Raw genomic sequence first — 25,631 nt, 5'->3', positions numbered from 1 at the left:
TGAGATCCAGGCTGCCTAAATTAGTCTAAATCCTGTGTTTTAGTGAAGGTGTATTTTACATTAAATCCCTGTGCTGCCTAAGGGTGTCACTGAAAACCTGTTTAAAGATATCCAGTTCATCTAAATTAAACTTAGGCAGAAGCTTGTCATATATGCATTTGAAACTATCTTTTCTATACAAATCAAATCTTTTCTATAAAAGAAAGCTTTAATGTACAACATTGCCACAACCTAGTTGTCCTTTTTGAATGGGACATAGAAATGCTGAACCCATCCTAGATTTCCCAGACCCATACAAATTGCATGAGTGTTAAGCACTCCTTCTCTTGATGGTGACCCACAGAATTTTCAGGTACTCTGTGGTGATGAAAATCTTTAGTCAAAAGAGAATACAGAAAGATACACTCTATATTAAAATGAAAAGATGCATCTAGACATTTTTTGCTGGGATGATGAAAATTGATTGGGTAAAGGAAAAGAGAAGTAATAATAAATACCACAACCAGCTACTTTATTTAAAGACAGCTGCAAGTGGGTGACTCCAGTGGTGCAGAAAGCAGTGCCACACTGAAAGCAGCATTAGAATCTGAATGTGAACCAATATCTGAAACCTAGTCTAGAAAAAACACCTAGAACATTCTGTAACTGCACTGATGGTCAAACTAAAAGGAAGACATATGTAGAAGGAAAAAATCCCCCGCAGTTTGGAATAAATTTAGGCAAACTGACAGCTGAGTAGGGGGTTTGGCTTTTATAAAATTAGTAGCACAGGTATCCCCAAAGTATGGTCTAATTTTGGGTAGCTTTGATTATTCATACTCTGAATACAGTTCTCTTCAATCCTCTCATGCTTGACAGCAATGAAACATGGGTCTGGATACTGCACTGACTTATGAAATGCTGCTTTTCTGGCTAGTGGTGCTAGTTCAAAAAATAGCCAGGTGATGCACAGAAATTGATGTTTCCACATGGAGAAGTTTGGCATATTTTACAATTACATGGCTGCAGTAGGACTTGTTCACTGGCTGGTAGAGTACACATTCGGTATGTTTAATTTCAGAAATTGCTATTAACATTCTGGGGAGAGATTTATTACTTTTGTAACTGATGACAGCTCACAGCTCCCACTCTGATCAGCAGCTGAAAGCCAACCTGTGGCAAGGTGAACATGGCCTCAAACACTTATTTAAACTTGAATGTGTTGCTTGGTACATGGTTATCTGTAAAGCAGCACCAGCCAGCAGCAGAAAGAACACTGTGGAAATCTTTTGGGAACTCATGGGATCCAAATGTGACTTCTTTAAATCACATGACCATTACTTAAAACCATCTCTGTATATTTGTTTTTTGAACACTGTTATAATGTCAGCTATATGTATATATATATACATACACACAAATACCTTCAATATACCTGAAAAATCCATCACTCCACGTTTCTGAATCTGATTGAGATTTTTGGCATACTTTCTTGACCAGTCAAATAGCAATTCTCACTTTATTACTGAAGAACAGGTATTTTAGAACTGCAAGGTATTAATAAGATTATTTTAGTATGACTTCACCTAGTAGTTTTGCTATCAAGATAGTAATTTTGTTTGAGCTACAGTACATCTTCTACAAAGAAATCTAGTTATGATTTGAAGAGTGGAAGTGATGAGAATCCAACATGTTCTCAGGCAAATTGTTCCTACATTTAACTATCCCCAGGATAAAAATGTGATCCCCATTCCTTGCACAAATTTGATTTAATTATGACTTTTTTTGGCATTAGAATTGTGAACTGTCAAGTATAAGAAATCATTTCCCTGTACAGGTATTTCTAGATTAAGTTAGTAGGAAATAGAGTTAAATATGCTCTGTGGTTTCGAGGCAATTAAAACTGATTGAATTAAACAGAGTGGGATTCTCATCCTGTAATTATAAAACCCTGAAATGTCGTATAAAGAAAGCTGAATAACGTCTCTATGGATAGACACCACAGTTTCTAGCCTTGATTCACTTAATGTTATGAATTACTCATGTAATTTAAAATAGGACTGTCTTCAACTTAGGAGTGCAGTATTTAAAAATGTAAAAAGCAATTGGTGATGAAAACCACAGTTACTATTCCAGACTGAGTGGGAAGCACTGTCTTACCACAGAGGTGGGTCATATGGCAGAAGTAACTGGATGATTTCTGACCTTAGATGAAAATGAGTGCAAAACGATGCCATTAAAGCTTCTTTTCCTTTTTTTCACCCCCTGCTCTCTGCCAGACAACAACTTGTCTGGTTCCAGATAGATTGCTCTGACCTGCTTTTTATCAAAGTGTAAAATAATAATTTCTTTGCTAAACTGCAAAAGGGTTTCTGGCATTTATGCTACCTAAGATGAAACCATATTATTCTAAATCCTGTTGATCAAAACCATTATTGCTCTGGTCTTGTTCAGTTTGTTTTACTCATTCTTAGGGGTAAGACAACCCTTTCTGTTCCCACATTTAATCTGTACAGGACTGACAATAAAACCAGTCAGGCCAAATGGTACAGCTTCTCTTTTTTATATATCCAAGAAAGAAATGATGGTCCCTAATCAACAAAAACCCCCATTTGTCTGAGGGAGGAGGGATGGGAGAAAACAGCTCCAAAGTATCAGCACAGAAAAAGAAGGAAAAAGCAGACAATAATTAGGGTAGAAGGAAGACAGAAGACAGCAAACAGAGCATGAAAACAGCTGTAACACCAAGACCTAGGAGTAGTGTGACAAGAGCGCTTACTAGCAGCTCCTATAAGAGGGGGTGAAACAGCTAATCAGCTGTTGGGGTGGAAACATGCAACAAAATTCCTTCCATGAACCACAGAGCAGGGAGGCAAACTTACAGCAACACTATAACATGTCAGACAGATGTGACAAGAAAACAACTATGCTCGAAGGAATGCAACACAAGTCTCCTTTAGATGATGCTTCATCATCTACAAAAATGTAATTTAAAGTAACACCTACTAGGAAATGTGACAAGTTTAAGGTTCAGTTGTAAGCTATGTAAAAAATTTGAGAGATTTTGAAAAAGAATAGTAGACTTGGAGCCATATGTTTATGTCCAAATCCAATATTGCAGTTTATTCACAGTTAGATCCATGTCAATCAGAGGCAACAACATGGACTTCAAAGGAGTTACATCTCATTGATGCTGGCTTAAATATGGGCATAATCTGGTCTGGGTCAGTAGGGTCTGCAATCATCATCATATCCTCATTAATTGCTTAAATCACAAATAATAGTAACCCCTGCCAGAGTTTTTTAATGGTTGTCAAGAATACTAAGGATGTGCAAAATGACTAATACACACAGATGGGGAATGCAGTTGATTTCAGCTCTTAATGTCTGCTGTACAGATTTAACAGAAGTGGCCCTAAGTGACTGAACAACTTCCAAAAGAGAAAAATGTCTTCAAAATGTAATTGAAGTTGCTGGAATATCACAACATACACCAGCAACAACATGGATATAATTATTACCCTCTCAGAGCTGGAAAGACATAAATGCTGGGACTAAACTCCACTAAAATATTGTTCAGCCAGTGTACATTTGGACAAACCTCTTTGATTGCCCCCCCCCCCTTTTTTTTTTAATCACCAGTGCAAATATCCAAGGCCATGTGGACAAACCATCTTTTGTACTCAAAAGGCAACAACAATTTAGGTGTTAGTATGTCTTCAGATACTTTTTTCTCTTTTACCTAGGCCTGACTAGCAGGTGAACATCTTAGTGAGGATATTTCTTCTTTCCACCCTTCCATCATAAATGCTGTAACCTCCTCTGCCATTCTTTTCCTTTTCAAGTTCCATGTATCACCAGGTATAGGAGACAAGAGTCACAGCATGGTATCTACTAACTGTACATAAGCAGATATATCTGACAGTTTATACTATGAGTTTAGCAATTCACAGTAACTGACACATTAGTAATAGATGACAGACTCACATGTAAAGTAATTCCTTTCTATACTATTGCTCTCCATTTTTAAGTTTTGCAGATTTTGCCTCAATGATGTGAAATATGGTTAATTCCTCCAACTTAGATATATTGCTTACTGAAACACAAACATTTGAATAGTAAACTTGGATATTTTTAATATCTTCCACTATTAGCAATACATATTACATGATTGTATATCATTTGATGGTTATGATGTTTTCCAGGTCCTAACCTTTTCAAACATCAAATGTTGCCTTCAGTTGAAGTTGGAAGCAGCCTCAACATTTGACATTTATACTCCTTGTTCATTGCAAAGATGGCTTTTCTATTGTTTTTTAAAATTCTCACTCCCTTTAGAAACTTAAATAGTGCCTTGTTTCCCTGGAATATATTGGGATATGTTCAAATTTGTTTGATCCCATGATCAATCACTCAAAATTTGAGTGCTTTTTCAGCAGTCTCTAAGGATAAAGAGCATCTTAAAGAGCAAGTGGAAGATTCTCCCCAGTTAGCAGGAGAATGAAGCCTTTTATTTTGCACAAATCTTAATGATTAAGAAATTCTAAATCAACTTGAAAAAATATTTTTATTTTTTCATATACATAATGCAATATACATTTTTTCAAATACATAATGAAGCACTAGTCTTTAATGAAATGGAACTGTGGTCATTACAGAAATTTTCAGTAATGGCTTGGAACTCAGATAGAAAAAGAAATCTAATCATAACAGTTATACATATTTTATGTTAGACATGAAATCTAACATTCCAGTATTTAAACCAGACCCTAAACCAAGGTTACATATGAGCTATCTCATTTGAAAGAGGTGATGCCATTTATATATAATTCTAATTTCTAGCGTTTTTTTTTTGAGGCACAGTATTGAGTTAGAGTTCTTGGAGCAAAGTAAAAATGCTAGCCAGTATGGTTGATCTTACAGATAACATCAAGACAGACAGGGAAGAACAACTCAAAGCTTGTCACATGCATTGGAGGCTGCATGAAAGGGCTTGATGCAGGGGCATGCACAGGGACAAGATGTGAAGCACTGATGAAAGGGAAAGTCAAAAAAGATTGATCTGGAGACAACTGAAAGGCAGCAAGAATGGGTGTACAGAGGAAGAAATGGAGGCTGCAAAAGTAGACCAAGTAGACCAAGGAGATTCACCTGGATGATGGAAGGAATAGTGAGGTTGTTACACTTTGATGAGGAGAACATTAGAAAGAATGTTTTTGTAAAACCTGACAAAGAAAATATGTGCATATGAAAGATGATAATTTCAATAAAATAATGTAACAAAGGTCTGAGCAAGAGAGTTTGGAAGAAAAGACCTTGGAAAAAATAAATTTAAAATAAGACAGACTGAGAGCCAGTTTGGATGGGCAGTTGAGAGGAATTCTGAGACAGAGTGGAACAGGTAATATCTTCAGGTCTATGAATTCTTTTTTACCTTCTGGGACAGCTGCTGGGGTAGAATTTGAGGATTTCAGATATTTGTGAAGGGAGCCTAGAAGAAAGATGGAGAGTTTTACAAGGACATGTAGTGACAGGACAAGGGTGAATGGATTCAAACTGTAAGAGTATAGGTTTAGAATGGATATTAGGTAAATAATTCTCTACTGCAAGAATGGTGAAGCACTGGAACAGTGAGAAGCTATGGGTGCCCCATCCCTGGGAGTGTTCAAGGCCAGGCTGGATGGGATCTGAGCAACCTTGCCTAGTGAAAGGCGTCCCTGGCGCTGGCAGGTTTGTTGGAACCAGATCATCCCGAAAGTCCCTCCCAACCCAAACCAGTGTACGATTCGTCGATTCTGGGGTGGTGACACGACAACTGCAGCGGAAGAAAAGAGAAGAGTTTAAGGGGAGAGGTGAAGCCTTTGGTTTCAGAAGCGACTGTGACAGCACCGAGGCAAGGCCTCCCGGGGCGGAGCCTATGACTGCGGCCATGGCTGTGCCTGTGCTCATGGCTGTGGCCGTGCCTTGGAGCTGTCCCTGTCCCCGTCCCCGTAACTATGAGGGCACACGGGAGCGGCGCGATGCCGCGCGCCGCGCGCGTGCGCGTGCCCGTGCCCGTGCTCGTGCTCGTGCCCTCGGCCCCCCTCAGGCCGCGCCCCCCGCGCGCCCGCAGCAAACCACCCTCCCTCCCGCACCTCCACCCACCGCGGAGCCGCCGCTGATTGGTCCGTGCCCCGGCGGCACTGGCCAATGGGAGGCCAGCCCGGGACCCCGCCTCTTTAGAACGCGCTGCCGGCGGAGGGCCCGGCATCGCGGCGATGGCGGCGGCGGGGCGGGCGCTGCGCGCGGCGCTCCCCGCCGGGCTCTGGGGCCGCCTGGCCCCGCTGCCGGGCGCGCCCCGCCGGACCGCCGCGCACTTCTCTTTCCAGCCGGACCCGGCGCCCAGCGAGTACGGTGAGAGCGCGGCTGGCCGGGGTCCACCCCGCAGGCCGGCCTCAACCTCGCTCTGCCGCCGGGTCCGTCCTGTCACCCCCCGCCTTCTTGGTGGAGGCCGCCAACAACCCCGTCCGGGACGGGAGGGAGGGAGGCGGAATCCGCTCAGGGCCCCTGGGGCGCTGCCAATCGGGCCCCGGGCGGCGGGGGCATCCGCACGGCCGCGTGACCCCGCTGTGTCCTCGGCGCTTCCAGCCGCGGGTTGTCCCAGAAATCCTGGGCTGTGGGTGGGAAGGGCCCGTAGGCCGCTGGCGGGGCCGGCAGGCCCCCTCGACAGTGGGGTGGCGAAATGGTTCGGGCTGTCAGAGCCAGAGCTGCCCTAGATGGGCCCATCGTGTGCTCAGACCTGCAAGGCCATCCTCGGCCCCTGTCCTAGACCAAAAGCTTCTAGCAGTAACTTCGCGAGTTGACATCTATCCTGATTTTTGTATTGCATGCTTAGGTCATGAGTGCGGTAATAAACCTATGGTGAATAAAGACTGCTGTCTGCCAAAAGGTTCGAGGTCATCCTCGTGGTCACATGGTTGAGAGTAAACACAGATAACTTGGGAATGAGCAGCGCATGGCGTTTGACTTTTATTTCTGAGATGCATCCCTGGAAATGGCTAGTGCTGAGTTTTCCTGGAAGAAGCCTGCCAGCTGCAGAACAGCTGTTTCTGTCACGTGAACCTCACTGTCCTGTAGATAACTTGTTACTTGGTTGGGTACCTTGGTGTTGCATCTTGATCATGACTAACAGAAACAGTTTCTATTAGTGACAAAGACGTACAGGCCACCAAAGTGCCACGTGGCGAAGCTTGTGTATGGCAGGTCCCTGCTTGAGATCATGCAAAGAAGCTCTGGAGTGGTGTGCCAGTTATTGCCATTAATTAGTAGAAGTCTAATTCCCTGTGAGTCAAAATACGCTTTGAAATTCTGTGAAAAGCAGTGGGAGTGAAATAAAATTATGGCAATGCTGATCCTGATATTGTTGAGCTATTGCTTTTCCAACTTCACAGCTCAAATCTAAAAGGCACAGTTCATTCCCCCATTCCTCTGTGGGCCTTATACAAAGGCCTGTGTTATAAGCAAGAGAAGCAGGGTAGAGCTGTCATGGTGAGGAGTTTCTGACAGTAGCTTAAGTAATAGCCATTTATATCAAATACTGAAGGATGGTTTCTTGTAGGAAAGATAACCTAAGTTACTAATGTGGACAACTAGGGAAAGAGAGAAGCAGCTGCCATTCCTGAGCTTTTCTTCTCTTGAATTTGTAAATGTTGTTTGTTAGGGCTTTTGTATAACTTCAAGAGTTCCCATAACATTTTCCTTTCCACATTTTCCTTTCCACATTTTCCTCTCCTTAAAGGGCCACCTAAAGTATAAGTGAAGTTACCAAGCACAGGAATGTGTAGGAATGCAACTATGCAGCTACTCAGGTGTGGCGTGACATGAGTCTAGCAAAAAATACTAACATTAATGAAAGATTTAGAAGAAAGGGAAGCTGAATGTTTGTTGAGAGGTACTGTAACTACTGGGAAAAGAATGTAGTTCACCTTTCTGAATTCTAACTCCTGTTAGTTTGTGTGGGATCTTCATCTAATAATCTTATTTCTCTCTTTAATTTTACACACTGTGTGTGTTGGTAGGTAGAATTCTCTTGGACTGTGGCTTCTAGTTATGACTTCAGAGGTTTCGCCAGTTCAGTTTACATGTTCGCCAGTTAAAGATCTATGAAATGTCAACCAAGCAATTTCTTACTTACTTGGTTTCTTTTAAGAATTATTTTATTTGCTTGGAGAGTCTGAATTGGTCACAGTAGTGAGGGCTAGGCTACTGTTTTGGTTCCATCTTTGTTTTCAGGTCTCCTTGTTTTTCCCAAAAGTGTTGGAATGAAGAAGGGCATTCTGGTAGCCATGGTTTGAATTAAACAGCTTGCTTTACTTCAGCACCAAGTTTCTTTCTTTGAAGTATGGATTTGAAGCTTCAGACACTTACTAACTGCAGTGCAGAGAGCAGGCCAGTGGTCTAGAAAATTTCTGATAATAATAGATGTCTGTAAATGGGAAAGGCTGGAGCTTAAAGAAATGTGATTAAAGAATGATAAAGTAAGCTTCAGTGAATTTTAGTAAGGGGGTTATCCCAGTCCTCAAAACAATAATACCTTGGTTTCTTCCTTTGAAAAGGAAGGCATTCTTCCCAGTGCTTGAGCTTTGCAAAGCTGCATCTGCTCCAGGCAAGAGCATTAGGTTTTTGAAAAAAGAATTGGAAGTGGAATTACAGTCCTTGGGAAGGCCAAGTATACCCTGCTCAATCCTATCTATCCCATAATTTAATTTTATTCAACAAATGAATCTTGGGTATTCCTAAAAGGGATCTTGTTTTTGATGGTTAAGTTTTCGGACATGTTTGCACCAGTGTTTTCTAATGTACTTTGTGTTTTGAACCAAATTAAACTGTGGAATGATCACTTTCACACAGGGCAAACTCAGAAGATGAATCTCTTCCAATCCATTACAAGTGCCTTGGACAATGCTTTAGCCAAAGATCCAACTGCAGGTACCTTATACTTGTTAGTGTATTTTGCTTTATATAAATTGTGTTTTGGTTTGCCTATCTATGTATAATATTGTATTTCTCATGACCTGTGAAATTTTTTAATAAGTTATTAGTACACTTTGATTTCAAATCTTAAAAATGTGTTGCATTAACAGATTGCTAATGGATTATATGGTCTAAAATGCAATTGTATCTTCTGTATTAGCTCTGTGTATTTCACTTGAAAGTGAGGACAGAAGATACATTATTTACATGTTTAAAGTATTACTGATGAGAACTGTCCTTGAGGGCAGCTTGAGTCCCACTAGTCAGAGTTTTAAAAATGTATAACATTACTTTACATTTCTTAAACTTTCTGTTCCCTAAAACCGGTATTTTTTAAGAGCCCACATATTCCTCGCTCTGTACATTTTGCTTTCTTCCCTGCCCTCCAAAATTGATTTATAGCTTTACTGTTTTCTGTTCATTGTTGTCCATAAGCAGTGTAAAATTTGCTAGGCTTTTGTGGTCTGGATAACCCATGACTTGGAAGATGCTACTTCGTTATAGCAGGATTTAAAAGCCTTATTGTAAACTATTGCACAAAACTATTTACTCCACTTTTAATTCTTATATATGACAGGAGGTCTTTTGCTTCTGTTGTCCCAACAAAGGCATGATGATGGCCAGATATCTGAAAGAGATGCTTCATGCCATGAAGACAGCTGCTAAGGCTGCATCATCTTGTGTAATTTTGAGTTTTCTTTTTAGTTTGTTAGTAGCCCTTTTTGTCACTGCTTGAATCACTGCTCAGCCTAAATTCTGACCAATTGTCTAATCTGTTGGGACAAACCCCGTGTGGTGTGCAGTACTATGCCTGTATAAATTCCCTCTCAATCTCAGCTGTTCTATATGCTCCTCAATTAGATTAAATTTAGACAACTGAGGGTAAATTAGGGCCAAGAACAGATTTTATTACCATTTCTGTGGAATCAGCTGTATAAAAGCAAGTAGAGTGAAGTACATCAGGAGCCTAGACTCATATATAATCTTGAGCCTTTAGAGAACCAGTTGCTCTAAGGTTCCAGTCTTGCTCCTCAGCTTTGCAGGGCTTAGTCTTTGTAAAGCCCTTTGCAAGACCATGTTAGAGTTCTCCAGTCCAGATGTGAGTTCTCAGAATCACCACACTTACTGAACTAATTAGGACTTTTCACAATGGAAAACATGTCCTTCATATGTTTTTAGTTGTATGGGAATTGAGCAATTGCTGTTTAAGTGTGGAAATCCTCATACTTGTGTTGATGAGAATTAGAATGTCTCCAAGAAAATACATTTCAGTGGCTGAACTGAATGAGTAAATCCATTTGAGTTTGTGGATACCAGCATTAAATGGGAATATTTTTTGTAGATGCCAGCTGGCTCAAAAGTAAGGAGCCATATGGTAACAGAAAGGACTTGCAAAGATTTTAAGTACATGAAACCCCACCCAAATTATTGTTAAAAATTAGAGAAGTGATTTAGGGACATAGTGCAATCATACACACCCATGAGTGTGTTCATTTTACGTCTTTATAGAATTTATTTTTCTTTAAGTGGTGTCACTGATGTGATTAGCACAAGTATGCTAATCCCTTTTAGTGATTCCAATCAGAAATTTATTTTATTTAATTAAGAATAGTATTTGAAAGGCAAGAAGGTTAACTTATTATTTTGGGTCCTTTAGAATATGGAGAATATTGAAGAATTGTGGAATGATCAGAACTGACCCTGGTTCATGCAGACAGCTATTGGTGATATTGCTGCATATTTTACATGCTTAAGAATTTTAAATGGGCAATAGTTGTTTCTGTGAAGCAGATAGCAAAACTGTTATAAGAAAATTAGACATAACCATCCCCTAAATTCAAGGAAAAAAACCCCCACAAATAGATTAGTTGATATGAAGCTAAGTTTTAAAGGCAAATGCTTTTAGTAATAAAACTTTATTAACTACAAGAATAGTACTGTTAAATACTGAGAACTGTGCTAGTTATTAATTAGTCATCTTTTCTGTAGAGGAGTTCCTTTGAAGTCACTCTTCAGGGGTCTGGCAACTATGTTTGGAGAAGGCTTGACATTTCATATTGGATTGATATTTTGGAAAAAACTTCAATTTGATGGTTTTCGAAACATTATATTTATTGAAGTCTGTGGATGAAGAATGAAAATGGTTACCAGTTGGAGCAGAAGGCTTAATTTCAATGACTCATTTGTCACTGAGTGTAATTGCTTTTTGGAATTTTACTCATTTAGTTTCAGATATTGTGTTACTATAGGATATTTCAAAAAAGTACATAGCTAATGAAAGCCTTACAGAATAATTTTCATGAATTCTGTTTAGAGACAGCTGTGTTCTGATTCCTTATTAAACTTGGTTCTTCATTTGTTATAGTCAGGCTGTGCATGAGAAATTCTTAGATCTAGATAAATCTTGAAGTGAAATGAAGTGTTAGGAGTTACTTTTGTTAGTGTCCCATATAAAAGCCTTTGAAAGTAAGATGTGTTGGAGTGATGTTAGCCTCCCCTACTGTTATTATTTTCAGTTGTATTTGGTGAAGACGTGGCCTTTGGTGGAGTCTTCAGATGTACAGTTGGCTTGCGAGACAAGTATGGTAAGTTTATGTAATTTATAAATCTGACATCAGTTTCATATTAACATCACTGCTCTTTTTTCTTTTTACCCATTTTGCTGTGAGAAGTGTTGTTACTGGAATGCTAAAAAACCGTAAAATCAATGTTTCATGTATGCAGGCTAATTAGTGTATAGCATTTTACAGGTCTTGGAAGCTGGTTGTGGAGACAGTAACATGATACAGCTTTTAATTTGGCAGTTGCTGCTCCCCCTCTGGGCTATTACAGAGAATAAGAGGTTATAACATATTTAGTTTCAGCAGCTTACTTTCTTCAAGGTACAGAGATGACTTGGACCTTTTGCAGCAAGTGATTAAATCTATTTAACAATAATTAAGATGTGTTACAGCCATGTTGGAGAACAAACATCCACATTTTTTTTGAGTAAACCAAAAAAGAGAGAGGATGAAGACTATATTTCTAAGAAGTTTCAGAAGCACAAACATATTTTGTTGCCTTGCTTCTGTGCTTCAATTACTATGTAGATGTTCTCTTGCTCTCTAGTTTACTTGTTAGTGATAAACTCCTGTTAGCCATGATCTTCAGTGCTGCTTGTTTAGACTGAGGTATATTTCTGTAACTGGTGTGATATATTGACTGTGTGTACTAGACTCCATATGAAAACCAGGCCTCTGAGACAGCAACCAGTTGCTGAAAACACAGGCAACAGATGTTATTTGGGAAGGAAGTAAAAGAAGCAGATGGTTGCATAAACAACCTTCTTGGGTTTTAGTGAACATCTCCAGTTTAAAAGACAGAGGGGACAAACTTTATATTGTTAGGGTGGTGCTGTGAGGGTCATTTGATGTTTTTTTTTGATGTAAGACAGACATATAATATTGGCATGAAGAAAAGATTAAATAATCTTTGTAGTAACATTTTATTGGTAGCGTATTCCATGTGCCAGTGCTATTCAAAGACTGTGACAGCCCTGACAGAGCACAGGGGGTCTGTTGAGAGAGTGAAAAGGACTGTTTACACTGTGCTAATCAGCATGATAAGCAGCAGTCACAGCACATTAGCAGTCTAGCTAGGGTCAGGTTTATTTCATGGGTATAATATCAATGATTTTTAATGAGATGTTTGAGGAAGATATGATGTGACTTCAGGAATATTTGGAAAGAACTCCTTTAAATGTGAGAGGGAACATGGGAATTGTACTTATATATTGTACTTATATATCTTATAATTGTAAGTTATACAACTTAAAATTGTACCTACATGAACATTGAACAAGGACTAATTAAACTAGTATTGCCATTTGCTCAAAAAGGGTACTAACCTCTTCAGAGTGAATAAGAGGAAATACAAGTTTGAACAGGAAGAGAGTCTGAAGTTAAGGTCCTGAATTTAGGACTCACATAATGGGAATTCAGTTTTGTAAGGCAGATAAGAGGACACGGGTAACTCAGCTTCTTTGTTCACTGATAGTGCAATTCTGTAGAAAACAGGCAGTGGCTGAAGAGGGAATGGCAAAGATGAACTGGAGGATGTACTGAAAACATAGTTGCAATGCTGAGGAGAAACAGAAAAGACTGAAAGTGCAAAAAATTGAAAGAATACAGTGTTTTGAGTGGTCTGTCAGGAGGTCTGTCAGGATAGGAGATTGCCTATCAGTGCAATCTCAGAGATTAAATAAGTTCTTGATGGAATGCTTGTATTATGAAAAGGCTAGACTCCCTGTAAAATAAGGAGGAATTGCAGATGGAAGTGCCAACCAACCAACCTGGTGAATCTTATGAGGAAGAGTACATACACTTACTGACTCTTTCCCCATCCCCCTCCTGAATTTACTGTCAAATTATAGTAGGTGATGCAAGTAACATAATGTGAGGTTGTTTCTATATGTTGATATAAAATATGAAGGAATGAATGGGGTTTTTTCCTTCTATCTGGAAGAGGAGCTGATTTTTGTTTCATTTGTTTAGTTTCTTTTCCTTTGTAGATAATTAAGATCACTAGGTGGCAGTCTATGCCTGTAAGTTGTTATTTTGATAAAAACTGATAGTTCATTTTAAAGCACTTCTATAGAGGTCAAGATTTAAATATAGTCTAATATTATAGTAGGAAGAACTTAATATAGTAATACTCAGTAGTAGTATTATAGAGATGTTGGTTGGTGTCCAGAATGTTACTGAAGGCTCTCTCTCGAGACAGAAAAAAGTTTGCTTTTAGAAAAAATTGATCATAAAATATAAAAGCTGCTTATTTTTTTCTTCCAGTGGAGCGTTACATTGTATAAACATAGCCAGAGGCCTGTACTAGTAAGTGAAGGAAAGCTCATTGACTTTTTAAGGAAATAAATGCAACCTTTTGAGCATATGAATTTTTAATGTGCTACCAGGAATTATGTTTAAAAATATTTAATTAAGGAATTGTATGTAAGTCAGTCAGTGTGTGGAAATTTAATTTTCATGATAGTGTGACTAAAGATGGTATGTTTGTTCCTATGCATCTTATGTCAAGGTCTAAAATACATTATTCCAGTTTTCTGGCATTGAGTTGAATGTTTAAAAATCTGTCACTGTATAATGAAAATGAGTAGACTTTCTGGAATATTTATGCAGAGTGCTCCTTTCAGATAAGGGAAATAAGTGTTGTACAGTTTTTTTCCTTTGTCCTCTCTGATCTGGTACTCTGGAAGGCATATTCATGTTTTATTTTTTATCTTTTTCCCCATCACTCTCTGACAGGTTTTTGATTGTCACTGTTTTGCAGAAGTTACATCCTCTAACCTTTAGAGTATATTTATCAAAATAAGGAATGCCTGCTGTTCCATAGTCCTGCTCTCTGGAGGTGTTTCTTGTCCTTAGAACAGTGTGATGTAAACTGCCTACTGTGTTTTGATGGCCTAGGTAATGTGTGCAAACATTTTTAAATTTTTTTTTAAAGGGAAGTACATTATTATGCCAATCCTTCAGAGAAAATGCTGTCCATTTGTTTTTGAGTCTGCAAATGGATTTGAAACAACTATCTTGGAATGGGAGTATGTGTTCTCTTGCTCTGCCTGAAGTGTGACATAAAGTGGCAACATGTAAAGATCAGTATCATCCACATGACAGAAATATAGAGGAGATCAGAGGTAGGAATTAGATGATAGGAGATAAAGAAATGGGAGGAAAAAACAGAGGTAAAAACAAGGTAAAAATAGAGAAATTGGACAGAAGTGAAGACTGAGAAATAAGAATAGCAGAAATAGTGATTGACAAAGGATGTAACTCAGAAGAATGTTAAGGCAGGTGTTTTTTGTGTAACTCAAAACAAAAAAAAAAAGACCTCTCTATCCTGCTGTGGCCAAGAAATGAAAATTACATAAACAGGGAAGTGAAGTGTATATATATATATATATATATATATAGATATAGATAGATATAGATATATATAGATATATATAGATATATATTATACTTTCCTTGACTGTTCTTTCTGCCATCCTCCAAACACCTACAGCTTGAGTGCTTCCATATCTGTAAGTGCCCCAGGTGATTTGACCTCTGTGGTGATTTTTCTTTCATACAATTCTGGTCTGCACTTGAAGGGAGATTCTAATGTGCACTTGCTGCCATGTCAAAAGATTGTCCTTAGCAAGGGTAAGGATCAGGAGCTTTCTGGCTGTTTCAGAGCTTGGTATTTTGAGATTGTGGAATAGGATCAGTCCTTGCTCAGAACTCAGAGTCCAACAGAAGAAAGGTGAGCTTGGCAGGTCTTTCCCCATAGCAGTGCTTGAGTAGGAGCTGACTTTTTTTTGGTGTATATGTTCATTTTTTCAGATGAAGTTTGCAAACTTTTTGAGATTCCGCTCAATTCCCTATTGTGCAGCAACCTTCAATTCCTTGTCATGGAATGTCCTTCTGTTTGTCATCAAGGGAGTCTAGGTGACTGTATAAGTTAGATTTCCAGTATTTACAGGCCTGAATATATTGTTTTCTAAGTTTTTGAGCTATTGAAAATTATTTTGACTGAAAGAGTAGTGTAAATGAATCTTTTACTTTTCAGTAGGGAATTCCTGAATAATGCCATTTTAATTCCCTTGCAACTATTTGCAAATACAGGTAAGAGTGTGAATACATTGAATGGGAGTTTTTATTTCAAAGATTCTCTCAGTTCCAAGAGGATGTCATTGTGGTATCTCCTACCAGAAGCAAATGCTTGCTCAGGGTGTAAGAGACTTGGCCTAATGCTGTCCCTCAGGAGTTCTGAACTTACTTCACAAAGAGTTGACTGAGATGCCAAAGCTGATCTTTGTGAAGATACAGCAGCAGTTGTTCTTTTGAAATATTTTGGAATGAATTTGTCTTTTGCTCATGTGGTTAATGTGTCACTGTTTGGGATCCTCTGTGTGATCGCAGAGTGAATAAGAGGAAGATAGGGTTCTTCCTTTCTGAATTAATGTCCCATCACTGATTAGAGTTTTTGACTCATGGCTTTTTATTTTTTATCTATTCTGTTTAGTCTCTGTTATTGCTGTTCTCCTCTTTTTGTGTCTCAGTGAACACAGAGATGTACTGCCCCCCCAGCAGCTTGTGATACCCTCAAACACAGTCAATTAGAACAAAGTGCTTTTCCCAAGGTTTCTGTGTAACATTGCTGAAATGTTCTAGAGGGATGTTTGCTGCCTTTATTAGCAATGCAGTGTTGGCTGTCAGTTTGTGGCTTGATTTAGTCCCTAAGTTCTTTTTCTAATCTACTGCTGTGCAGCCACTAATTGATTTTTTGCTGGGTGCATGCTTGATAAAATGAAACTCTGTAAGAACAACTGTGTGTCACTCCTGTATGTATGTAGGATAAAACAAAATCAATCTCAGATCATTTCCTTTTAGGTAATACTGAGGTACACACATGGCTAGAGACATTAATACATGCAGATAGTAGTCAATGTGTAATAAGCAGCTTCATTTTTTTTCTCCTTACTCATTTTATGGTTTTATGTAGAGTGGAAGGGGAATGCACAAGTAACTTGAAATTTAGTTCTCTTTTTTCCCTAATATTTTCAAGCTTATAGGATTGTTTTATATATAATCCTTCCTGTGCTTTGTTATTATTGTTATTATTTTGATGCAGCTAGGAGTGTAAATATAGTTGCTAGGATTATTTTCTTCCAAACCATATTTTTAAAAAAGTGTGAAATAGATTGGGAGCAGATTTTAAACACTAATTTCTGCCTATTAAGTGAGTTCAGGATATTTGCTTGCAAATTGATAAATTACAGGCAAAAAAGGAACATCAGGAGAAGAGGTAACACTTGTATTGAATCCTGTGAGAAGAGGGAGAGTTGAATCAGAAATTTCCCCTGTGGCAAGTTTCAAACTCAGCAAAAAGCAAGTGACTGAACTACATATGAAACCACAGTTGTAGTTGTGAAAGAAAATAGTATCCTTATGTCAGGATGACCTAGCCACATTAGCAATCAGCTGGATTCTTTAAAAATGATTTTATTTATCACTTCCATATTTGTTTTTCTTTTCTTTCTGTCTTCCTTACAAAATTTTCTTTCTGAAGCCCAGGGTATGTTCTGGGACAGATCAACTGGCAAAGGCTGGTTTTAGCCTTCAGTGGTGAAGTTTCTCTGGGTTTCCTACACATATGGTCCCAGTGCAGGATTATTGTTATGATTTGAAGCTTTTCTTTATTGATCAATTTCTCTGAACTCTGGTTGCTGCAGCTGGAGGATATAGGGCATCCAAAACTGGATACTTTACTCATGTGTTTTACTGAGTAAAACCTGGTTGCTTACAGCTCTCTGTTCTTACATCCCATGATAATGCTAGCTTGTCTTGAGCAATAATGTTTATTTACAACACCTGATCCACTGTAATCCCTGGTTGTTATTCTGTAGATCTTGTGTCTAAGGTGTAAACACCTGTGTGAGTTTTCAGAGAACACTTCATTCTCAGTAAATGAATAGTTTATTTATAGTCCAGTAAACTAATTCATGAGTCTTTGTTTATTTGGCCAGGAGATGGCTGTACCTAGCCATGCCCAAAGGACACCAGCTTTTCTAAAAAAATAGTAGTCATTCTTTGAAGATAAGTATTTACTTGAGCACAATATTATTCTGTGAGCTTTAGCTGTGGAAAACTCCTGAAAGCAAGTTCTGTGTTTTAAGTGAAACCTATGGGTGAGAAGATAGAGTTGTCCCCATGTTGTTATGGTATTTGGTGAAGGTTGTTGGCTGAAGTTTGGATGTGCTTGCAAAAACTGCTTAATGTCCTGATAGCTTTTAGTAGCATGAAATGATGGGAGAATCTTTTGAAGCTGAGCTAATAGAACTATATATAGTATAGGGTTGTTTTTAAAACAATTCTGATAGTTTGCCTCCAAAATACATAAAATACTTTAAAATGTTTATATTGTATATATTTTTGGTAGTGATTTCAAGACATTTTTTATTGTGTAGACTATGTTTAACGTGACTGGTAAGATAGCACATATCTGTTAATGGAGATTCTGGCTTGTTGTGGTTGTTTTTGTGGTCCCAAATGTTACAGTGCAAAGGTAAGAAGTACAAGAACACAATTTGGATGGGCTGTAATGCAATATATTAAGGCAGTGTGTTCTGCCTCCCAAAAGCTACTAGTAGTTGGGTCTTAATTCAGCAGGTGGGAAGACACTCTGTGGTTTTTATGTGGAATTTTGAATCAGTAATCATGGTGTCTTTTACATTCTTTTAGAACATAACCATAGGCTAGTATGAGGAAGAGGAAAAACTCAGCCTAAAGTAGCATAAGTGTTAGGGCTTTACTCTCTAAGCAGATAGAAAAATGTTATCTCGATGCTTAAAAGCAGACTGCAAGCTTGCTGGAGAAACATGGTTCTTCTTTGGCATAGGTCCTGCTCCTTCTAAAACATTGCATGTGGTAGAAGGAGGGAGTTCAGAATTTTTGACATCATGGATGTAAGCTAAGGGTGGAACATTTCATTCAGAGTTCAAAATGACTACTTGTTTGTAGATTGAGTAAAACGTAAATAGCCTGGGGTTTGGTTATCCTCATTTCTTTTTGCATAGATTTAAGTGAAGAATTCTGCAGTTTGCTTGCCTGGTTCTTCCAGAACAGTTTGGCAAGACCTGGATTTGTTCTGATTTATATAAATGTCTTTGAACAGTAACATCTGGAGAACGTGTTCCGGACTCATTACACAATAGTACATTTTGTTCATTTTCATCTTAAATAGCCAATTCTTTTTTGAAATTTACAGTTAGAAGGAAAGTTATTTGAAAACTTGGTAAAATGTAAAAACTTGGTAAAATATAATCTGTCCTTTCTACGTGTTTTTTATCTGTGGGATAATAATATAAATCAGTCACTGTCAGAGTTAAATAGCTTTTATTTTAGTTTTGTTTTTATTTTCTTTTTAATTGTTCTGATAGTGTGCCCGCTGTGAAAACTGTATTTTATTTATTTGGGGCTTGCTAATACTTATGTTTCTTTTCCTATGTTGTAAAACTGTTTGAGGGAAAGTTAAGGAATATATTTTTTAATATAGAACGTGATACTCAGTGAAAAAGAGAAAGCTGTTCTCACATTTTTAAGATATTTCAAGATACATTGCTGGGCAAAAAAGTATGTGCTGCTAAGCTTCATAAAAATGGAATTTTCCACTTCAGAAAATACTTGCAGTGAATCATGTAAAAACAGTATTTTGATAATATCATGTCGAGGAGGATGAAACTTTATGTATATTAAAGACCCAAGATGGAATTGATAAACACAACTAGTCTTGCAGTCTGTATTAATATGAGGTCACAAGCACATTTTGTGTACCTTCTTTTTGACATCTCTCTTTATGTCCTTAGGTGGAATGAAGTGATTCTCAATTTCGTTGGTTAGTCCTGTGATTCCCTCTGTTTATCTGTATGTTTATTTATCCCACTCATCAGCTGGGGTTAATTCAATATGTCTGCTGTTTTTTCTACTCTGAGTTTGGTGGTAAGAGGGTGGTAATTTCAACTTAAGAAGGTTCTGCAGGCTTTTTTACAGGGAATAAAACTCAAGAGTTTTCTTGGAAGTCATTTGCTTGAAGCCTAGAAGGGTGGAAAGAAATCAAGACTAGTATCCAAGTTTGGGAATTGTTTAACCAGATTTGCAGCAGAAGCACTTTGAGGTGCAGGTTCATTTTATTTTGACTTGATTTAGAGCCATCTTCTAGTGACCAGGTTAATATAACATGCTAGTCTTTTATTATAAAAGGTCTCTTTTCTTTTTAATTTGCAGAAGCTTTAAATTCTCAAAACTTGGCACATGGTTTTCACACCTAGATGGAAGCACCAAGTATAGACTACTTTATTAATTTTTCCCTTGCACATGCTTTGCATTATAAAGGGACAGGCATGGTTACCAGTGAGATTTGTAAGATGGTTTTCATTACTGCAGGTTTCTGGTCATTGAGCTCTTTGCTCCTGAGTACTTCTACAGCAGCATGAAATCCTTGCTCTTGAGAATACTTGCTTCACAATTTCAGGTAGATCCAGCATGCTTTCACATTTACTGTAAAATACATCTACACTACTGATACTGAGAATTGTGAGAGAGGGTAACTGGTATTTTTTGACATTTTTGCCTACTTCTTGATTTGTCATCCAGATGGTGTGCACAGCTTATTACAGCAGAATTTTCATTGACAGGTTGCAAAACTTAGCCTTGACAACTGTTCTGTGTTTCCTGTTGGATCTCTGTCATGTCATGTCATGCTGCAGATGATGTGAAAATGCATGGAACTGATCTAAGCCTTGTAATTTAAGCTGGTGTGTTGTCCTCTGCTTATACCCACATATAAGTATTTGGTAGATGTCAATTTTGGGGCATATTTTTGCAAGTAAGCACTCGGTCGTCTGGCATATCTCCTCATGTCAAACTGTATGTCAGTTATGCTTTTCTGCAAGTGTGCTTCTCATGCAGCAAAAGTTTTTTGTATTGACAAAGGAATGTTATTAATCATAGCTGGAGGAATATTTGAATGCTTTGTCCAGTTAGGCATTGCTCTTTTTTTTGTTTAGGCTGCAACTGGATGTATGAGCCAGATGATGAGGAGGATTTCAGTGTGGAGTGGGCAGCCTGCATGAATGTTTAAACTAGCAGTTCCAGCTCAAAGTGTTCTCAACAAGTCATTCTCTTACTCAAGATGATGTGTTTTCCTTCCAAGGGCTCATTAGATCATGACTACTCATTACCTTCTCTTCCTCCAAGAGTCCCTTAGAAAAGTAAAATGAAATTCTGGTGAGGAAATCTGCTGCTGAGATGTGAGCATCTTTTTAAATATTTTCCTAAGAGTGTGGGTCTGAATGAGTACTGTTTTATCGATGTCATGAATTGCTTCCATGAACAGGACAGGTGAAAAGGACAGGCATAAAAAGTTTTGGCAGTCAGCATGTAGCCCTGCTTGGGGCTGTTAATAAACCATAGAGAGTTGTAAGGAGATGACCTTGAAAGTCATCTGTTTAGAACCAGTCAGTACTCAACACAGAGTTCAGTTTGCCTGTGGTCTTGTCCAGGTGAATATGTCCAAGGCAGGAGCTTCTACAACCTCTTGGGACAGCTTATTCCACCGTGTGACTACTGTCATAGTAGGGGTTTTTTCTTTTTTATAATTCGTTTACTTTCTTGCATCATTCTTTCACTTGACACTGTGTACCTGAAAAGAATCTGCTCCTCCCCCTGTTCATATTACTGCTTGGCTGCTCTTCCATTGTGGGAGGATTAAATGACTTGCAAGGTTACCAGCATTGAAAGATAAAGCCAAAGCTTTGAATTAACCTCCCCCAACTCTCACTTCTTCCCTGAGAAAGGGAGAGAATGACATAATATATTTTAATATTTTATTTTATTCTTTAGCTTTCAGTGGCTGCTAGTTTGTCACAAATGACAGGAATTCTGAACTGGGAGAGAGGACTAAAAATGAAATCTTCACTCTTTGCTTTAGGAAGGCAGAGGTATCTATGGAGTTTTTCTGGGTCCTCTTTAATCCAAAATTCTGGCAGCCTGACAAGGACATTATTAATGTTATATTTATGCTGTGAACTTTCAGAATTTACTAAGTTTTAGTAGAAAGTTTTCCTTCCAAACCTGAAATTTGGTAACAGTGCAGATTATAAGAATTTCTGTCCATGGTAACCTTTTCTTTGTACTTCAGCAGTTCTCCTGACTGGTACTATTTGTAGTCTGTGAGAGTGAGGGTTAAGTGGAACTGCAGTAAACAGGCTTTTCTCCTGAGGGAATCTTGGGGGAGAGGAGGTGAAAGTGTACTTGTGATCTAATAAGCTCTTAGAAGAAAAATGCATCATCTTAGGTCAAACAATGACTTGTTGAGAACACTTTGAGCTAGAACTACTAGTTCAAACATTCATGTTTCTTCAAATGTATGATTTTTATGATTTAGTAACTGGGAAAGACTTAAAAGGAAAGGAAAATATATCTTTCAGCTGTTCCTAATTTCCAAATTACTTGAAGTGCTTTTCTAAAGTGTAGGATATGTCAGTGACATATATTATAAACCTGTGAAGAATTCCTGTTCTTAACAGTTGCCAGGCAGAACAGGTGTCCTTTACTTTGGGCAACACAGGGGTGACAAGTGGTTCAGAAGAATGCATTTTTTTGTGGGATTTTCTTTTTTTTGCCCCAAATAAAGCATAATTAGGACTCCTGTCAACAAGTGAAACCAAGTAAGAAAGGCTTATCTGTCATTTGATCTTTAAAACTTCTGTGTAAAACTAGAATAGGAAGTCAGCTCCTTTGTTGCAAAATAGAGTGTGATAGTGGATTTTGCAGCAGCAAAATAGGAAGAAGCTAATTTAGTTTAATGCATGCAAATCTCATTTCTGACCCTCATGTCAGTTGCTCACAGATTTTGGCAGTATTTTTTTTTTACTAACTTTTGTATCTTACTGCCATAATGTGAATTTTTGGAATATTTATGGAAAATATAATGGGAGTGTGATGTACTTAGTTGCTAAATAGTCAAAATTTGAATGGCTTCTTATTCAAGGTAATGAAATGTTGAAAGTTTTGAAGGCATAGGCAGTTTATACACAGTGGGTGTGGATGCATGTATTTTTCCTATTAACAGACCAACTCACTGCACATGACTTGGGACTTTACATTGACTTGACTGAGGGCTGAGACCTGGTTACTCAGCCCTGAGGTTGGCTGAGTTATACCAGAGGCATGACTGGGCCCTTGAAACCTGTTATGAATGTTTGGGCACACACAAATGTTCTTGGCTTTTGGAGGATACGGAGTTGGGGAAGAACAGGAGAGGAATATCGCTAAATTCTGTAAGTGTTGTAATTCTGTGCACAGTAGGTCAAAGTCATCTTTAGAAGTTCAGCGTATGAAATCCTTTTCATACAATCACATTTCATCAGGTGAAGTATTGTAACATGGATAGTTCTGGAAAAAGCAGCTTTTTGAACAACACAGCATGTGAGTGTGCAAAGTTTCAAGACTGAGAGTTAAACCATCTCTGTGTCAGTGAGCCTGAAGCCCTGCTTTGGACAAGTAGCTTTGAAATTTCTATATCCAGCTGTAAAGTCAATGTATATTTACTGGTATTCCCTTCAGAGCAACAGGGCCTATTTTTTTAAAGCTGGAGAACTGTGACTAGGTTATCAGTAGAAAAAAATGGTAGAACAAAATGATTAAAATGAGTAAGTTGTTAGAACTACTTTTTGTTAACCCAGGAGCTCCAAAATTTACTTACTGTTTGGCTTGCCCTCTTCCATAGTATCAGAGAAATGGAAGACTACAAGTGTCACCAGTTGTAAAATGGGGCTTAAAAGGGATGATGGGACCAAGAAAGCTTAAATGTTGGATAGATTGTTTTAAATATGTTAAGAAATAAAATTAGTAGACTGATGTAGAAGTACATCTGTGAAAAATCCTAGATATTTTAAGGTTAAAAAAGGTCTTTGAAGGCAGGACTGATTGGGAATTAATAATTCCTATTTGAATTTTCTACACAAAGTCCCTGGTGAGTACCAAAAAACTCATCTTTTCTTTCCAGTCCTTTCTGCATATGGAGCCTGACTGCTTTGGTCGAACTCCTAATATATTTAGCTTCTTAGACTTTTCTATTTGACTTCTTATGGATGTTTTAAATGGAAGTCAGGGAGATCATTGAGACAAATGAAATGCTGTCCACATATATTGTTAATACTGCTCAGTACTGACATCTTTTAAGATGTGTTATGCATTTTTTTAGCACCAGTGATGTAGCTGTACTTTGAAAACAAAGCACAGTTCTCCTTTGGCTAAATCACCAGCAGTACTCCCTAAACCACCCAAATGGTCCAGGGTGGACTTGTGCAGAGTGATATAATATTACTCAGAGTTGGAGCACTGGGTGGTGTGTTAACATTATAGGAGATTTAATATTGTTTGAATATCTTATTTTTGAAGTTAAATTAAGACAGGAACATGACTTGTTGCAGAATCCTGAAATACTTTTTTCCTGATGCCTTGGAACAAATAAAGATGAAGCAGCCAAAACATTAATGCACAATAATCGACTACAAATGTCTGTAAACGTGTTCTGTTAGGTTGCTATGAAACTCTTTATTCCTGGCGAACGAGAAGATGACTCGAGTGAGACTGCCTTAAAGCTTTTGTCTCTTACACAAAGGGTCAGTGGTAATTTGAACATTCATGGGATACTCTTTGTTCTGAAAATCACAAAGATCACTCCTTTTTATTTAAGTAAAATTGAACCGAGTATTGCTTTTTTCTTTAATGTTTGTTCTTCATAATTTCAAATTTTCTTTGTTAGGGAAGACTTCTAGAGTGTTTTTTTAACTTCCTGAACATGCATCTAGTCTTACTCCTTAGTTATTGGGATGGAGAGATGAGAAGAATCATCCTTTTTTTGCCCATAACCCTCCATGTTTGCTGTATTGCTTCCCTCAGTAGCTGGCAAAGGGCGCTGACCTGTTCAGGTGGCTGGAGCCAGGGATGTTTGTAAAGCCAGGCAGGTTAATTGAAATGCACACCAGTGTAATAATGTCTTCTGCAGGGGCTGACGCACCTGGCTGCAAAAAATGCAGCTTGCTGCTTTCCCCTGGGCTGACAAGTCACCTCCTTGAGTTGGTGTTAGTTTGTTTTGAGCTGTGTGGCTGACACAAATCATAGGAGGAACACATTTTAGGAAGTGTTTCTTTGTTGGTAAGGAAATGAAATATGGAAATACAAAGTATATCTCTGGGTGGTTTGTCTGCTTCAGTCAGATTTCAGCTGAAATCTGACTCAGCTGGTTTGCAGAGGATGGTGTGAATGGCTGTTTATCAAAATGGACTTCCTTTTTATGTTTTGAAAAAAGTGAAAAATAAGAAAATGTGAAAAAAATGGATAAAAATACATAGGCTTAGTGCATTTAAATGCTAAATATTTAAATATGTTGTGTTAGTTTTAGTAATGATTTTCATGTTGTATCAATAAAAATAGAAGGTTAAAGCAACACGAAATAATTTTTAATGTTTGAGGAAAAGAATATATTTGTTTTATCCTAACAATGTGTATGTTTTTTGTCATAAGGGGCTAGATTTTATAAAGAAAGCTCTACTCCTCAAAACTCTGCCTGAAGTTGTTTTCTGATGTAATATATAGTAAAGTGCTTTAGGATTTTCTTTTTAAGTGGTCAGTATTATTGTTTTAATGCTACATCAAAACCATTCCTGAGTAATACATTTCATTCATTGAGTTCCCTTGCTTACTCTTTTCTGTTCTAAGTCATGGTGCTTGAGAATTGTACCTTTAGTCCTGAAACTCCAAATTAGGTGCTTCACACTCCTCACATTACAGCTGTCTCGTTACATTTTACTTTTGCTTTAATGATTTTCACTTCATTGATTTAATCATACTCCATTGATATCAATGTGATACCTCTCATTTAATATTTCATTAGTATTTCAGCAGTTTTATTAGGATGTATTTTATATTTTGAATTATAGTGTTACATGCTAGTGTGTATGTAGCATGTTTTAGGATGAAATACATCCTTTTTATTAGGATGTATTTTATATTTTGAATTATAGTGTTACATGCTAGTGT

The 25,631-nt window shown here is 38.0% G+C and overlaps 1 protein-coding gene across 2 annotated transcripts in view; it reads left to right on the top strand.

Moving 5' to 3' along the window:
* Nucleotides 1-6,184: 6,184 nt before the first annotated feature.
* The window catches only part of BCKDHB (branched chain keto acid dehydrogenase E1 subunit beta), a 110,948-nt gene continuing 91,501 nt past the window's right edge, over nucleotides 6,185-25,631 (top strand). Inside the window, exons 1-3 of one of the 2 annotated variants that reach the window (XM_071444151.1) lie at nucleotides 6,185-6,372; nucleotides 8,869-8,946; nucleotides 11,508-11,576. In XM_071444151.1, the coding sequence (XP_071300252.1) occupies nucleotides 6,237-6,372; nucleotides 8,869-8,946; nucleotides 11,508-11,576 (283 nt within the window). In that variant the 5' untranslated portion in view covers nucleotides 6,185-6,236. The remainder of the gene's footprint in view (nucleotides 6,373-8,868; nucleotides 8,947-11,507; nucleotides 11,577-25,631) is intronic. The other variant, XM_071444142.1, reaches the window with a different exon arrangement.

Source organism: Agelaius tricolor, unplaced genomic scaffold, assembly GCF_023055355.1.
Source record: "Agelaius tricolor isolate 1412-34295 unplaced genomic scaffold, bAgeTri1.0.p SCAF_1, whole genome shotgun sequence".
NCBI classification, from domain to species: domain Eukaryota; kingdom Metazoa; phylum Chordata; class Aves; order Passeriformes; family Icteridae; genus Agelaius; species Agelaius tricolor.
This window is presented reverse-complemented; position numbering and strand designations above follow the sequence as displayed.